The 18,036-nt window shown below is 44.4% G+C and overlaps 1 protein-coding gene across 1 annotated transcript in view; it reads right to left on the bottom strand.

Moving 5' to 3' along the window:
• COL22A1 (collagen type XXII alpha 1 chain) overlaps positions 1–18,036 on the bottom strand; it is a 263,941-nt gene that overhangs the window by 166,742 nt on the left and 79,163 nt on the right. The window contains exons 5-6 of the mRNA XM_074984490.1: positions 7,783–7,906; positions 4,408–4,683 (exon numbers count right to left, since the gene is read on the bottom strand). Coding sequence (XP_074840591.1) covers positions 4,408–4,683; positions 7,783–7,906 — 400 coding nt within the window. The remainder of the gene's footprint in view (positions 1–4,407; positions 4,684–7,782; positions 7,907–18,036) is intronic.

The following is an 18,036-nucleotide window of genomic DNA, read 5'->3' as shown; positions in this document are numbered from 1 at the left end:
TGGGGTCTGCCTCTCCTATTCGAACCATCCATTATGCTGAATATTAGGGTCTTGATTTTTCGTTCGTCGTTCATTCTGCAAATATGTCCAAATAGTTATAGCTTCCGTTTTATAACCTTCTCCAGCAGGTTCTCTTTCGGCTGTATCTTCCTATATAATTCCTCATTGGTGACCTTCTGCATCCATCCTATTCTCAGAATCTTTCTATAACAACTCCTTTTGAATGCCAATATTCTTCTTTTTTAATCTTTCATTATCACCCATGTCTCACATCCGTACAACATGCTGCTGAATACACACGTTTTCAAGACACCCAGCTTTGTTCTTAAGATAATTGCTTTCCTTTTCCAGATCTTATCCATCGTCTTCAAACTCGCTCTTGCTTTCACTATTCTAGTCGCTATTTCCTTCTTACAGTCTAGATCATATGTTATGTTGCTCCCCGGATATGTGAACTCCTCTATGGCTACATCTACACTAGCACACTACATCGAAGTAGCCTATTTCGATGTAAGAAAATCAAAATAGGCTACTTCGACTTGTATCATCTACACATCCTCCAGGGCTGGTGCCATCGACATTCAACGTCGAAGTAGCAACGGAGAACATCGAAAGGAGCCGCCCCAAAAAGAAATGCAGAGCGTCCACACACCCAAGCACTCCCCGTCAAAATAAGGGGCCAGCAAAGCCCCAAACCGCTCCCTTAAAGGGCCCCTCCCAGACACATTCGGCCTGCACAGCATGAGATCCACAGAGCCGACAACCAGTTGCAGACCCCGTGCATGCAGCATGGACCCCTATCTGCAGCAGCAGCAGCAGCAGCAGCCAGAAGCCCTGAGCTAAGGGCTGCTGCACACAGCAACCATAGAGCCCAGCAGGTGATGGACAAGAGCATCTCTCAACCCCTCAGCTGATGGCTGCCATGGAGGACCCCGCTATTTCGACACAGCAGGACACAGATCATCTACACATACCCTACTTCGACATTCAACACCAAAGTAGGGCACTATTCCCATCTTCGGACAGGAATAGTGATTTTGATGTCTCGCCGCCTAAAGTTGATTTCAACATCGAAATAGCTCACAGCACGTGTAGACGCGACACGTACTATTTCAACGTTGTTCCAGCTACTTCGAAGTAGCCGGCTAGTGTAGACGCACCCTGGATATTCTAGTTCAATACCATCCACACTGATCTTCCTTCCTATCTCCTTATCTCCAAATACCATTGTTTTTGTTTTATCGATGTTCATAATCAGTCCGCACCGCTTCCCTTCTTCATTAAACACGAGCACCATTTTCGCAAGCTTCTCCTCATCTTCCTCAATGATAACTATATCATCCACGAACCTCAGGTTGTTAATCTTTTCCCATGCACAGATATCCCTTCTACCTCTTCCTTGATCTTGTCCATCGCTTTCTCCAGATGTGCGATGAAGATACTTGGCAATATTGGATCTCCTTGTCTCATACCTCTACTTGTTTTAAACCAACTTCCCAACTCCCCACATGTTCTCACCACTGCCTCCGCATTATCACTGATATCTTTCAACAACCGTATTAGTCTGCTATCCACTCCATATGACTCCAACACCGCCCAAGTCACTTTCTCAGCTATACTGTCAAATGCCTTTTGAAAATCGACGAAGCAAGTGTATACGTTTTTGTTCTTTCGTGGAGCTTTCCCCGTTATCAGTCTTAGTGCCAATATCTGCTGTGTGGTAATTCTGTCTTTTCTGAACCCTGCTTGCTCATCTGGTATATGTTCTTCTATCTGCGATCTTAATCTCTCAGTTAGTATTGTCATCAGCACCTTACCGAGATGACACACTAGTGCAATTTTTCTGTAGTTCTTGCACTCCAATGTACTTCCTTTCTTGGGTATTGTCACTGGCACAGATCTTGTCCATTCGTTAGGTGCCTTCCCTTCTTTCCATGCTATATTACATTGTCGGTGAATCATGCTTTCTTTGCCATATTTGATCATCTCTCCTGCGATCTTATCATTTCCAGGGCTCTTGTTGTTCTTTAGTCATTTCACTGCTTTTTCTACTTCCTCCTTTGAAATATCGGTCTCACTGTCAATGCTCAGGGGGATAGCTCTTTCAATTCTTCAATCAGTCTCTCTGAGACACTCGGGTCCAACTATGCTTTGTATAGATCAGTGCAGTATCTCGTCCATTGCTGCACAATCTTCTCCCTGTTCATGAGCACTTCTTTGTTCTCATCTTTGATTCCCATCTGTTTCAGTTGCCATTTCCTATTAATATTCCTAATTGTCTTATATACCTCCCTGGTCTTACATGCGCCATAATGCCTCTCAATATCTTCACATTGCTCCTCTAACCATTTCTCCTTATCCTTTCTGGATGTTTTCCTTACCTCATTGCATTTCATCCTATATTGCTGTTCTGCCATCTCAGAAACATCTCTTCTGATCTTCAACGCTCTTTTCTCTTGAACCAATTTCAGTGTCTTCTGGGTAATCCACTTCTTATTGATCTTTTCTTCTTCTGGAACAGTCTACTCAAATGCCTCTTCTATAGCGATGGCTATCCTTGTGACTCTCTTATCTAGGTCTTTTTTTATGGCAATATTCTTAATCTTCTCTTCGAGAGCTGTTCTGTATATATTCCCTGTTTCTTCCTCACATTGCCTCGCCACATCTTTTCTTTTCTTAAACTGTGTCTTACATTTTCTTTTGAGTTTTATCTTGATGTTTGCGATCACTAGACTGTGGTCTGAGTCTATATGTGCTCCTTGGAAAGTTCGGCACTGCTGTACTGATGTTATCCATCTTCTTCTTATCAAAATCATATCTATCATGTTCTTGGATTTCCCATCATTCGATCGCCATGTCCACTTCCTACAGTTCTTTTGTTGGAATCTCATGTTGCAAATCACCATCACATGCTCTGTAGCAAACTCTAACAGTTTCTCACCTCGTTCATTTCTTTCTCCATATCCAAACCTTCCCATGCCTCTCTCCCAACCTTCATTATCTGTTCCAACCTTCGCATTCCAATCTCCTCTGATGATCAACACATCTTTCTTCGGTATCTCCTCCACCATCTTTGTCAAGTCTTTATAAAATAGCTCAATCTCCTCCTCCGAACTGTCCGACATGGGTGCATACACCTGAATGACTGAGATGTTGAACAGTTTTGCTTCAAATCATGCAACCGTCATTCTTGTATTCACCGGTTTGTATCCTAATAATGCTCTTCTAGCTGTTTTGCTAAGAAGGAATCCAACTCGTGCTTCACGCTTCGTTTTGTTTCCTGACCAAATGACTTCACAACCACATACCTCTCCTGATCCCGTCCAAGGCATCCCTGCCAGTCCAAGTATATCACATCGATATCTCTCCACTTCCTTCCAAAGCAGCTCTAATTTTCCAGTTGCCCACAGTGTTCAGGCGTTCCATGTTCCAATGGATACCATACATGTTAGGTGTAATTTTCTTTCGGTAGCCAATTTATCAACCCAACCCCAATCAATCGATTGGTATCGCAGACATAGTTTATCCAGGTGACGTCCAAGCCAGCATCTTTTAACATTTGGTTGTACTGGCATCAGATTTCATTCATATTGCTTGACGGTCAGTGCATCGACACACATATGACCAACCTTTCTCCTTCATCCAGCCTTGGGACTGGCATGGAGCTCTCAGTGGCTTCATGGAGGAGTTAAAGTTACACTCTACCTACCTAAATCCCCCCTGGAATTTTAATTGGATAGGATGGTGTTCACTGTGTTCAGCTCACGAGCTTATTTAGTCCTAATCATTTTACATGAACATGGTATTTATTTTGCAGAGTCTCGTTCTTACTTCAGTGGATTACCGCTGATTTGCACACATCTAAGAGACATGGACTCAGTGTAAATAGCTTGATCTTTTCACTAAGACCAAGCGTGGTACTAATTTAATGTCTCTGAGATAAGCCCCATACCTTTACATCATAAAGAAAGACTGAGTGATTTAATGAGTTGTTTCTGCCTCTATTCCCCATAAAACCTCACATAAGACCACATTGGGACAGTAAAGAGATGTTCAGATGATATTTGGTATTATGTACATGTGGTGATTAGGTTTGTGGGTGATCATTATGCACAGTTTTGGACACTGGTTTAACAATGGCAGGCTCAGATTGTATGGAAGCATGAAATGGAGCTCCCTTTTTATATCCCTGTGCTGCTCACTTCAATACTCTCAGGTTAGAGGACAGAAAACCTGTTATCTGATGAGATTTCAGCCAGTCTCAGACCTTTCCACAAACACAAAGATTCAGTAAATGACAATGAATAAAGAAAGAATTCAGTGAGATCCTGATGCCAGAAAACCCCCTCAGTCTTGCATGGATGGATATCAATCCCCTAGAAATGAATGTGCAGACTCAGTACTTACATCTATGGGTACACTGTCGTATAGACGTTTGCCAATCACGGTCTTCCCTTGAATGTCAATATTTTCTCTGTCTTCAATAGGCAATGTCTGCACTAGTTTGCAGTCGATGTAGAGGGAGACGCTCTTGGATTGAATGCTGAGGGCAATCTTATGCCAGTTGCGGTCAAACAAATCGCTGACTCGTGCATTTCGAAAGACCACTCTCACTGCATCCTTGGTCAGCCCAATGGAACTGTACTCCACAGCTTTGTTCTCCCCATCCAATCGGATAGAGACCTGATAATCAACAGAACAAACACTGCCAGTGCAAACATAACTTCATACTCTGTACATGCATCCATTCACATAAACTGTGCCCAAAAGTGTTTTACAGAGTCAACGTTAATAATAGTAAAGGGGAAAGGAAAGAGATATAATTAGGGTCTGGGGACATACCTGAAGATGGAATGAGGAATGTTAAAGGGATGATGAGGACCTAATTTACCTGCCTTTATGTGTAAAAGTAACAAGCTGTGACACTCCAAAAATGATAATAAAAATAAGGCCAGGACTGAAATTCAATCAAGTTTTCAAGTGAGACAGAAAAAGTCCAGTTTCATCTTCACAAGGTAGCCTCCTCTCCTCTCTAGCACTACGGAAGTCACACACCACGTACTAGTTGGAATTCTTTCTTTCTCTTTCCAAAGACACTGCTAGGAGCATATTGCTTCTCATAATTCCTCCATCAGATGGATCAAGTACTTCATATATTAAGCCATGGGATTTAAGAGCACGTAGATAAAGGGTAACATAGCACCTAAGTAATCTAGGAGCCTAAGTCTCATCTTTAAAAGTAATTTAGGCATTTAGGAGCCTTAATTGTATTGACTTTCAATGAGATTTAAGGCTCTAGAGTGTCAAAGTCACTTTTGAAAATGGGACATAGGCACTTTGAAAATTTTACCCATTGCTTTTCACTTTCCACACTTCAGGGGGTTAATTTATTTAGTTGTGAACAACAGGAACTGAGTGATTGCCTGCTGTATAGGGTTTGGAATTAAGGGAGTATGATCTCACAATAAGTTACATTTCCTTTTATTAATGATCAGCTGATAATTTATCAAGATGGTGATATTAATCTTTGTTCACTGTCTGATTTAAGAATCCAGCTAGCTACATTCTTATGCTATACCCATCGCCTGTGCTGCTCTAGTGCCTTAAACATCTCCTTAAAAACTTTGGAAATTCAGATTCAAAGGAATATAATATTTAGCACTGCAAAATCAATCAGCAATGGCAGGCCACTCAGGAATCATGAGTAACTCTGTAATCAGAAACTAAAATCTATGTAGCAGACAAAACAAAATCCCAAACCACCCAAACAAAAAAGGCAACCTGATATGGTGGTTTCAAAAAAGGAGAAAACAAAACAAAAAGCCCCAAAACTATATGGCAACACAAGATACTACATTGCACTTGTGATGAACTGGGGCTACGTTTATATAACTTATGAATTTCAATGGATATTGTGAAGTTATATAATGAACAACTGTAGTATGATGACTGTCTCTGTGTATGTGGTTCCACCACTGCTGACAGTCATGTGGCTGGCACATAACAGACAGGGACAAAGAGAAATAGTGGAGGTTAATGAAAGTGCTTTATCAACACTAAAGTTATTCTAAACAGCCTTTCAAGACTTGGAAAAATACTCTAGCATACCTCACTGAATATAAGAGGGAAGGTAGGGGCAGTGGAAACTTACCAGGAAGAGAACAAATGAGGAAAAGTCCCCAAGAGGGGTTTAAAGAAACAGTAATATGGGGAGCCAGAGAAGAAGCATGAAACAGGAGAGAGCAGCAAGGTCACGGAAGGGTAACTCCATGAGGGACGGACCACACATCATGTGGCCAGACACATCCTGCTTGCCTGCCTTTGTGCACAACAATAGTGAAGGGTGAGTTAGAAAACATCACTTATGTAGTGTTTATTGTTTTGTACGATCCATACTCTCCTGTGCTCTGTATGATTAGCTATAAAAGACCAAGGCTGTGTCTATACTAACCAAAAACTTTGAAATGGTCATGCAAATGGCCATTTCGAAGTTTACTAATGGTGCCTCATTAGAATGCAGGTGGCTGCAGCACTTCGAAATTGACGCGGCTCGCCACTGCACGGCTCATCCAGATGGGGCTCCTTTTCGAAAGGACCCCGGCTACTTCGAAGTCCCCTTATTCCTATGAGCAGATAGGAATAAGGGGACTTCAAAGTAGCCGGGGTCCTTTCAAAAAGGAGCCCCATCTGGACGAGCTGTGTGGCGGCGAGTCATGTCAATTTCAAAGTGCCACGGCCACCCGCATGCTAATGAGGCGCTGAATATGTATTTCGGCGCTTCATTAGTAAACTTCGAAATGGCCATTTGCATGGCTATTTTGAAGTTTTTGGCTAGTGTAGACATAGCCCAAATGAGTTAAATTCTCTGCAAATTGCCAGAGTGTGTGTGAATGGCTTCCCACCTACTGTGTGCTTCTTAGAAATGTGAACTGTAACTACAAGCATCACACCTCTGAGGTGCACTTCTAGGACAGGGAATGTTGAAGCAACAGGGGTACTCCAGAGGTCGGGTGGGCTGAAAAGTCCCATTTCCAAGGAGTTACAGCCTGGGAATTGGGGTCCAAGATATGTGCCACAGAAAGCAAGCAAGGAACAAGCACTGGAGACTACTGAGACTCCAGCCATGTGAAACCCCTGAAACCTCTGGGGATCCAGAGCAACAGAGACTTGAATTCTGCCCCCATAGACATCCTAGTGAATGGCCAGAAAGGGGGTACTCACCAGGTTCTGTAACTGTACCTCATCCTATCTGAGGAAATGGAATTGCTTGGCACATATTAATGAATTGACCTTCACAAAGCTCATGTGGGATAGGGAAGCATTATTATGTCCATTTCACAGGGGAGAAAACTGAGGCAAATACCTGTTAAGTGACCTGTCCAAATTCACCTAGGATATCTGTGGTCATGTCAGCAAGAAAAGCCATCTCTCCTAAGGCCCGGTCCTGTGCTTTAACTGTCAGGCTATCTTTGAAGCAAGCACAATTTTTTCTATACAGTATCAGCTGAATGAAATTATTGAAAAACTCAAAGTGCTTTTAAAAACTAGAAGTGTCTTTTCTCTTTCCATTCCATCCTAAGACCAGCCATCGTCGGAACAAACCACCATCCTAATGACAACCATGGGTCATGTTCAAGGTCAAAGGCAAAGTCTGTTTGGAAGAAAGAACTGAAAGTGTCCAGCAGACAAAAGGAATGATAGAAATGGGAGTAAGGGGTTAAAGCAGCATACACAACTTGTGTGAAACATGGGGGTCCCCAACACCCCAAAAGAGCCCTGTACCTGTGGTATTCCGTACTTGTCGATAATCTGCCAAATATACCAGTCTTCTCTCCTGGAAGCCTTCCGGAATTTGAAAGTGGCTACAAAGGCATATTCATCTGGCAGACCCTGGGGGAATACACCCCTGTGGGATAGGAAGTGAGAGAGAAATGTCACTGACAACATTAAAGAGCAAAAGCCTTTAACAGAAGCCCCTGCATGTCCTGGCAAGATTTTCCAAAGATATCCTGCAGCTGTTTAAAAAAATCTACTGTATCTGGAAGCCAATAACACCAGGACTGTGTGCCTGCTCTCTCTGTCAGTGCATGCCAGCTCTAGCCTAGAAGGGCCCTTGCCATTCCAGAGGTGAGGGATTGACTCATTCCCAGTCCTCATCTTAAACACCAAACCCCGGGCTTTTGCAGACTATTCTATATCATGCTGAATAAGCTGGGTTTTCACTGATGAGGTAACCCGTCTGTGCCTGTCTAACCAGAGAATAAGGGAAGCATCCTATCTGGCTGCTCTGCTGCAGTGGGCCATGTCTACGCTAGCCAAAAACTTTGAAATGGCCATGCAAATGGCCATTTCGAAGTTTACTAATGAAGTGCTGAAATACATATTCAGTGCCTCATTACTATGCGGGCGGCCGCAGCACTTCAAAATTGACACGGCTCGCTGCCGCGCGGCTCATCCAGACTGGGTTCCTTTTCGAAAGGACCCCAGCTACTTCGAAGTCCCCTTATTCCTATGAGCAGATGGGAATAAGGGGAATTCGAAGTAGGCAGGGTCCTTTCGAAAAGGAGCCCTGTCTGGATGAGCCGCACGGCAGTGAGCCAAGTCAATTTCGAAGTGCCACAGCCGCCCGCGTGCTCATGAGGCGCTGAATATATATTTTAGCGCTTCATTAGTAAACTTCGAAATGGCCATTTGCATGGCCATTTCGAAGTTTTTGGCAAGTGTAGATGTGGCCGTGGAGTCTTTTCACATCTGAAAGCAGCCAGGCAGCCCTGAAACATCTAGTGAGGATACTAAACTGCAGCAGCATGACAGGATCATAGTGTATCCAATTCCAGACAAAGCAGGCACTGCTTTCACTGGCAGCCATGAAGGAGACACTGCTGTTCTGTTGGCCTGTAATCACATGTGCTTTCTCCAGACACGCACAAACAGATTTGCCAGAAATTTACTCAACGTGAAAGATGTGTGACGACCTTCAAGATGAAGAAAAATCAACCTGTTTGAGTCAAGCTTGTTCCCACAGGCACCAGGGAGAACTGAAATCTTTAGCAGCAGTAAATAAGGTAGGTGGGGGGAAGACCTGAAGATCACTAACTACTCATATCGGCAGCACTCCTGGTTTTGTCCAGAGGAGCAAGGGCAGTGGGGGAGCTGGGCATTCCAAACCAGGGGCCACCATTAAAAACTGAAACTTCAGGTGTTTTAGAATGACCAGTTTTTTATTTAACTAAAACACCTCAGATAGATAAGTATTGGGATGAGTTTGCAGCAACAGCTCAAAGTCCTTGAGGCTTTATTCTAACCAGTTCACAAATCATTGGCTTTTATTTTGAATGTCCTGCTTGGAAGCAAAGCCCTTTGAGACAACTGAAGAGCTGTCACTGTGGTTTAAAACCATTATTGTTGCTTCTGCTGTAACACACACATTAGTGGAACACCTCTATGAACACCACATTCTTTCCCCAAAGCCAGAGTGTGCAGGACCACCTGGTAGCCACTATGCAGCCCCCAAAACTCCTACCACCATGTTTGCTCCAACAAAAGCATGACTTTGGACCACAGGCAGAGTTATTTCTGTCTGGCTCATCTCATCACTTTCTACACATCATGTTAATATGTCTTATCATCTGCTCAGCTCCATTTCCCCACACAGCTAACCCCAGGCCTTTGCTGTGTAACAGCTGCTGCTGATGTAGCCTGACAGAGCTCCCGACGAGAGCTGCAAGCATGCAGCACTTCTGAACAGTGGCCCAGAGTAAGTGCATCAGATTCTGGCTCCCTCTCAGCACTCTGCCAACGCTCCTCAGCCACAGAGGCCTGGGACCAGACCCAATCAGTTCCTGTTTACTAGCTGCTCACACAAATGCCTTCCCCCTAACATGGCTTCTCCAGGTGCCTGCATCCTGTCTCTCACATATCAGGAAGAGTATCAGAGAGGTAGTTGTGTTAGTCTGTATCTTCGAGAACAACAAGAAGTCTTGTGGCACCTTATAGACTACCAGATATTTTGGAGCATAAGCTTTCATGGGCAAACACCCGCTTTGTCAGAGAGAGCCCAGAGCTCCCTTCTATCCAAGCTGTGGAACCGGTAATAATTCCACTCCATAAAAAAGCAGAACTACATGTTGCCACTCTCCCTGCCGGAGCCCCAGTGGAGAATAAATCCGGCATGACAAAGGCAACAAAAGCTACTGGAGCCATCCAGAGGCGGTCTGGTGATGGACAGCCAGCTCAGTCACTGCTGGCCTGCCAACAGGCACATAGCCAGGCCTTCTGTACCTTTGACATAAGTTTGTGTGAACCTTCTGTCACACAACCGTCTGCCTTGAACACTGGGTTTGTTTGACTTTTCTGAAGAGGAAAACAAGGCCCTTTTAAACCACTGACAGATTAAATCCCCCCCTGCTTGCAATTCCCTAACAGACTTTCCAGAATAATGAACTAACAGCCACAAGATCTCCATTCCTTTATTGCAGGAGAGAAGGGCATCCCAGCTGAGGCTTGGCTGGGAACCCCCATATCCCTGCTGGAGTGCTGGCATTAGGCGTGCTTCCCATACCAAGGTCCTGAAACGCTGCCAATTACTCTCTGTGCTCCCATTCTCTGTCCTTGCCTGCCTGTCTTCCTGGCTCTTCTTTCATGGGTGGCAGCATCACTCCTTGCACCCCTAGTAGTCCTACACTGACCACTCCCCTCCTGCTTGCCTTCCTGTCTTGTCCCCAAACCTCTCTGGACACAGATACACTGCAAGAAACAAAAAGTGTCAATCTTGTAGCTGAAGCAAGGTGTGGGTGGGCCTGCTCTTAAAACAGGTGGAGCCTCTAGCAGAAGAGGTGGGGCCTCTGGCAGAAGGGGAGGGGCTGGGCACTTCCAGCCCCCACTGTCACCCAAAGCGCAGCACACCCCTCACCCTATCCCTCAGTGCTCCCCAGACCATGCCGTGTGGTGCTCCAGCACCAATTTAAAAGGCCCAGGGCCCCAGCCGCCACCGCTGCTGCACTAGTGGTGGCAGATTGGAGCTCCAGGCCTTATTGGATCACTGGGCCCTGGGGCAATTGCCTTGTTTGCCTCTCCTCCCATCCCGCTTTGGCAGGCTTGCCCAGATCAACTGACTCAGGCTTGCAGGGTTCATGCTACAGGATTAAATACAACTGTGTATTCCTTCCTGCTCCGTTGAGATCTTGTGCTTTGAAATCCAGGAGGGGAGGGTTGACCTCAGAGCCCAAGCTCCAGGCCGAGTGGGAAGGTCCATACTGTTGTTTTCAGTTCAGTAAAATAAACCCTGCAAACCCAAGCTAGTTGACCTGGGCTCTAGGGCTCACTGTAGAGTTTTGTTTTGTCTTTTTTCAGTGTAGATGTTTCTCTCTCTCTTGCTGCTCTCTCTGCTTCCCCCTCCAGTGCCCCAGGTCATGGAGCTGCAATCCCCTTTATCACCAGCCACTTGGGCTCCCAACATCTCCTCGCTCCAAGCCCTGGGCACTTTTTGTTGAAGTTTCTGTTGTGCCTAATGGCCACTCTGACCCTGCTCCCTGGAAATACAGCAGAAAGTGAGTTAGGAGACAGCTTTTCAACCCCCAACATCTGGCAAAGAGCCACATCAACTACCACTGGGGCTGCACTTCTCAGCCACCCTGAAGCACCTGTATAATGAAATCAAACAGCCCTACACATTTTCTTCTTTAATTTAGCGCTGGCAAACTATCAAATTCACAGCCCATATTCCAATCTCATATTTACCCACAGAATGGGCATAGGATTGGCAGGAACAGTATTAACATCTCTCTTATTGGCCCCTGTTAAGGCCCTGATTCAGCAAAGCATTTAAGCTCATGCTTCATTATAAGTATGTGCGGATGTCCCATTTAAATCAACAAGCCTTAAGTACAAGTTGTATTGAATGGGGATGTATGTAAGCACATACTTAAAGTTAAGCTTGATTTTGAGCGTTGGGCAGACGTGTTTGGCCAAAGTGCTCCCACTCAAAATTGGAACTGTTCAATGGGGATGTGGACACATAAACTTAACCAAAACTCCATGCTCCCCAAATGAGAAGTGGAAAAATTCCATTTACCCATGTTTTCCCTTGACTATGCTACAGGTAGAACCTCTCTAGTCCAACAATCTCTGGTCCAGCAACATCCAGGATCTGGAGTGACTCTAGTTAGCCAGATGTCCACTTATCATGAGTGTGGCCAAGTTTCCTGCAGTCCCATGAAGTTTGTCAACAGCCCTCAGTCCTGCCTTTCAGCATTCTGTGCTGTTCTTTAGCTGTAATTTACCCCAAATGTTTTCTAAGAGCCTAGTAATCAGTGGAAGTGTTGGAAATGCTGCTAGACAATATTGACCTCTGGTAGTCCAGTGAATTCACTGGTTCGGCATCTGTCAGATCCCAAGGGTGCCAGACTAGATATGTTCAACCTGCACTGATGTGCCTATTTTTGGCCGCTCAACTAGGAGTGCCTGTGTGGCTTTATGGAGATCTCTGTGCTTGGAAGTGGATTAAGACCTCTGACTCATTAGGAAAGCTGTAATAACCTGTTACCAGTCCCCCTTAGTCGAAGAACAGGTTGCATGTCCAAGGAAGACACAGCCTTTGTGCTGAAAGCAAAATCTAAAGACACTTCTGTTGCTCAGAAGCCGTCACAAAACCTGGAGTTTAAGCCTTTTGCACCTGAATCTTTTGTGGAAATGCAACAGCTGACAAATAACAAAAGCCTTTTTTATGAGTTTTCATGTCTGTCCCTTCTAAAAACATGGCTATCCAAAAGGTGGCCCAGTTGGGCATGCGGGAATCCAAGTACTGCACCTGCTGTTCCCAGGAATATTTTGTTTCCCTACCTTCCGCTGAAGCTGGAATGAGCTGGTGATCCATCTGGCAGAGGATCTGAAATTTTGTTTTACAAGTTGCCTGGTATCCCCAGGGAGCTTGCTGTTGGCTGCCAAGTTTATAATTTGGAGAACACATCTGGTCACAGAAAAGCTCTCTATATAGCTCCAAGCTGGGAGAAATCCCAGATGCAGTAGGTTAGCTGACGAGTTAATTAGCTCAAGTTCAGGTTCAGGTGAATCAGTCTCAGCACAGAGAAAATGACAACCCCATCCAGGGGACTTCCTGGTCCCTCCTCAATTTCTCATCACTTTCTATTTGTCAAAAGAGCATTGAATCCTCACCCACGACTAACACATCTCAAAGAGTAAAATTACTCAGCTTTCATTTCTGGCATGTAGCTAAGGCGTGTTCTTTGCTCATTATTGTGCGGAATTTCTGACATTTAAGACACTTTGCAAATTAGTTGACAAAAACTAAACTCAACACTACAAAGTGCAGGGAACCCTTGCAATATCCTAACTTGTAGGTCAATTAATATGTTTACGCCATTGAGCCCAGGGAATCAATTCCAGCTTACTAACATTTGGTGGCCGTTCAGTGAGCAGGCTATGTGAAGCAAGACTGGTGGGTGTAATTGTCCTTCCCTATAGATCTACAATATGTTCATCAACGGGGCCAGATTACTCCTGCTAGCCAGAAAATCTGCAGAATAAGGAACAAAATGTCCATGAGAAATCTTTGTAGTGATTCTCCCACTAGGAAGATGAGGATTGCTTCCCTGCAAAATAGGCTATGGGGTTCACTCAGTAACCCAGTTGATCTGAGAAATCAACAAGAGGACAGGATCATCTGTGCCCGGACCAGGATTGCCTTGTGGGCTCTGTGGCTCAACATGTGTCTGGCTCCACCCCCATCACCAAGATTCCAAGTCCATTTTTAGCCACTGTTGGGCTAGAAGGATAGATCTGCCTATGGTCAGTCCACTTAAAAGGTGGCTTTTGCTTCAGGGGCATGACAAGACATAACATCTGGAGAAAGAGAATAAAATCTGAAGCTCCAGATTGACCTGTTTTATTCAGAATCTCTGAAGGATTGGAAGGGAGAAATTGTGCTGGCCTAACCAGGCCCTAGCCCTCTTCCTCCCTGGATAGCAGGGCCTACAGATTTCTTTCTGTAGCATCCAAGGAAACAGCACCACAGCGACATGATGGGGTGCAATATGTATGCAAGGATCTGTGGGGCATGATTCCCGCCATCACGCTGATTCTCAGGGAGCAGCTGTTCACATCATGAAAGTCACTATTGCAATTCTCATCTATAAATCTTAACCTTTAACTGAATGAGCCTTGGAGAAGGCCCCAAAGTGGTCCATACACGTCATGTTTGAGGCAGCAAGGAAAGCTTATGTGGCTTTTGCCCACTCCTCACCCTAGGACTGAGTTTTGCAAGGATTTGGGCACATGCTTATCTTTCTGCAAGTCTTCACATTGCACTGAAGTACACAGGCTTGAATTGAGGTCCAACTTCTGCAGATAAACAAAAGGTTCCACTCTGCAGGGTCAACAGTCTGACACATCCCAGCACAAAATTCTCACATATAACATTAACGTTTTCTATATGTCTGATACAGCCATTTAAGTACATTACTCAGTAAACTAATCAATTAGTATCTAATTTTGAGAAACTGCCATGAATTACTAAGCATTGCTATTAATTATTTGAAGGAAGGAGACTCTGTTTTATTGCTGGTAATAATTTTTGCTCCTGGCTTCATATAGATATATGTGATTTCAATTTTCTTGAGTGGTTTTCCCATAGGAATCTTCCTGGAACCCTCAATACCTCTGTCTGCTGAAGACAAAAATGGAATACACTAAAACCTCACAGAAATTGAATTTATTTTTCACCCAAACCACTGGTGCTTGCAAGTTAAAATAAAGAAGAAAAGTGAAAAAAGGGCTGGATTTTTTTATTTCCTTCCTTTTTAATAGATTAAAAAAGGAAATTTAGTCATTTCTTTATTTAAAAAAGTATGGAATGCACTAGGGAGTACAATACTCCTACTACTTTAAAGAATGATGCAGCATGAGCTGAAGCAATGCAAGAATGCCCCACATCATAATGCTAGTGAACCCCCAGCCTACCCTGGATGAACCACTTCTAAGGGTTCAAAAGGTGCTGCTAGCCCTGCCCTGGTCAATGGCTGGCATATGATCCAAAGCCTATTGAATTCAAGGGAAAGGCTTTCAACTTTCATGGGCTTGTGATTTGCCCCACTGACTGATGTGAAAGATGGTAGCTGGAGCTGAGATGTAAACAACTGGCTACAGTGATTGGCCTGACAGCATCAATTCATTTCACACAAGCCGGTAAATGCCCATTAGATGGCCACACTCTCAATCACAGGAGGCCAGTGTTGCCTATTTCCCGCTGCGATCAAGACTTAGCTACCAAATTTCCCACATTAATGAGCCACCAGCAGCTCTGACAGAAGTCAACAGGGCCTCCTGAACACTGTCTCAGGCAGCCAAGGAACAAGCAAGAGCCTAGGGCAGAAATGTCTTACCGGTCATATCACTCTTCTGCTCTAAGTGACTCTGGTCTAGCTAGTCTGTCATCTCAGCTAAACTACAAGAGAGCCCTGATGAAGACAGAGTTCACCACAGAGATTTGCCACTCAGATACTTTTTTTTTTCCCGCCACTTTAACCTGCAGGCAATTTTTGGTGTCTGTCACTATAGGCTAAAAATCCTTCCACAACAGTTTGTCATTTAGAAAAGAAGATGGACACTGGGATTTGATAAGGCAGTGACATGTGAAGAGTTCTAATGGCTTCCCAGGGCAAGAATTGCAATGAGATTGGTGGATTGTCTGTAGAAGGGCTTCGAAGCTTATTGATACCTGCCTCAATGTAATCAAGGGATTCACCCTCGCTAATCTACACACCCAGGCCAGCATTACTTCATGACGAACAGACACTGAACACAACTAAGTGACAGCTAATATCACTATGAAAAGTTTTCCTGATTCCATCACTTAGTCATGCATCCCACACATCAGTCACACTGTGCCTCTCTGCCCTGGAGCTTTGTGTTGGTGACCAATGCTCTCGTACCTCAGCCTTATCCTGGGATCTGAGACTAGATTGAGGAAGACAGAAAGCTTACCCTTTCCAGATCACTCTGTAACAACATGGCAACTAACTTCCAGAATACATTCCCAGATAGGGGGAGGTTCAAGACTGGCCAATGGTCCAACAAAAAATTAAATTGAAAATAAGAGATATTTTGTTCAGCATATGTCAAAACTCAGCCTATGGCAGTAGGGATGGCACTCAGCATTCTTCTAGCTTGACCTAAGTGCGAATACCCATCTAATTTTAAGATGCTTCACCGCGGGGTTTCACAAGCTACAACAGGCAGGGATCCTGAACATAGGCTGTTGGCAATACCACCAGACCCCTCTGCACAACAAGAGACACAATCAAGTTAAACCATCATAGATGTATCTGCACCCCTCATTCTAAACATGCCATAGATGCTGACTGGCAAATGGATGTGCAAATTCTTCCCACCAGTGCTGTGTCAAGTCACATTCAGGCTACATCTGCACTAGCACAAATTTTCGAAATGGCCATGCAAATGGCTATTTTGAAGATTACTAATGAGGTGCTGAAATGCATATTCAGCACCTCATTAGCATGCCACTGGCTGTGGCTCTTTGAAATTGCTGCTTTTTGCTGCTGTGCGGTTTGTCCAGACAGGTCCTTTTTGAAAGGACCCCGCCAACTTTGAAATCCCCTTATTCCTATCAGCAGATTGCACAGGGGGTAGATCAGCAGATAGGAATAAGGGGATTTTGAAGTTGGTGGGGTGCTTTCGAAAAGGACCCCTTTCTGGACGAGCCACACTGCAGAAAAAAGTGGCAATTTCAAAAAGCCGTGGCCGGCAGCATGCTAATGAGTCACTGAATATGCATTTCAGTGCCTCATTAGTAATCTTCGAAATGGCCATTTGCATAGTCATTTCAAAAAATTGTGCTAGTGTAGACACAGCCTCAGAGAAGTAACTTTTTAGCTGAATCCTACTCTTCATAGCTCTGAACGGCTACCCTGAAGCATTGTTTACCACATCTCTAACAAATTTAAGGAATCTATTCTGTTTTCCACATCAACTCGATGGAAGCTTCTGGTCTCCTCCTGACCAATCTCGAAAAACTGTTTCTATGGTTACCATTTTCCCCAAGTTAATCGTTCATTCTCAGATAGACTTTCCATGCATATATCTCAAAGTACCTCGAAAAACAGTACCATATTCATCATTATCCCCATTTTACAGATGAAAATACTGAGGCACAGAAATGAAGTGCTTTGCCCAAGGTCACTCAGCAAGTCAGCATGTCAAATTGATGTGACTGAATTAAGGGGCATCTCTGAATAGACTCTTTTCAGATTGTAAATCACAAATCATACAAAAATTTCCAGAACATGAGTTACGCCATCTCCAGTCAGCACAGCTGAGATCTTATCCAATTCATGGCCATAAAAAACACATCATGGATCTTGAAATCTCGTTTTCCCCCTGTGCACTTTTACCCTGTGCTATACAGATTTCATGGGAGAGACCAGCATTTCTCAAGCTGAGAGTCTTGACTCAAAAGGGAGTGGGGCAGGTCACAAGGGGTTCCTCCAATTGTCACCCTGTCTTCAGAGAGCTGCAGCTGTTGGTCACCTCTAACAGGAGTGCCCCACTAGCAGTAGTGCAGAAGTCAGGGTGGTAATATATATCTTGTTGCCCTTACTTCTGCACTGCTGTCTTCAGGGCTGAGTGGCTAGAAAGTGGTGGCTGCTGACTGAGGGTACAGCTCTGCAGGTGGAAGTGCAGAGGTATGGGTGGCAATACCCTAACATGCCATCCTTGTGGACTGCTGCTGGCAGCTCCTCTGCCTTCAGAGTTGGGCTCCCAGCCAACAGCCAATGCTTTCCAGCTGTGCGCCTCTGAAGGCAACCCCACTGTCAGCAGCAGCACAGAAATAAAGGTACCAGTATTACAGCCCTGGACGCATGCAATAAAGTTGTGATCCAACTCCTTTTTAGGTCAGGACCCAAATACAAGACCATGGAATTTCAGATTTAAATAGCTGAAATCATGAAAGTTACAATTTTTAAAATCCTCTGACCATGAAATTGACCAAAATGACAACGA

This window comes from Carettochelys insculpta, chromosome 2 (genome assembly GCF_033958435.1).
Source record: "Carettochelys insculpta isolate YL-2023 chromosome 2, ASM3395843v1, whole genome shotgun sequence".
NCBI classification, from domain to species: domain Eukaryota; kingdom Metazoa; phylum Chordata; order Testudines; family Carettochelyidae; genus Carettochelys; species Carettochelys insculpta.
Note: the sequence above shows the minus strand (reverse complement) of the source record. Positions and strands in the feature narration are given on the sequence as shown.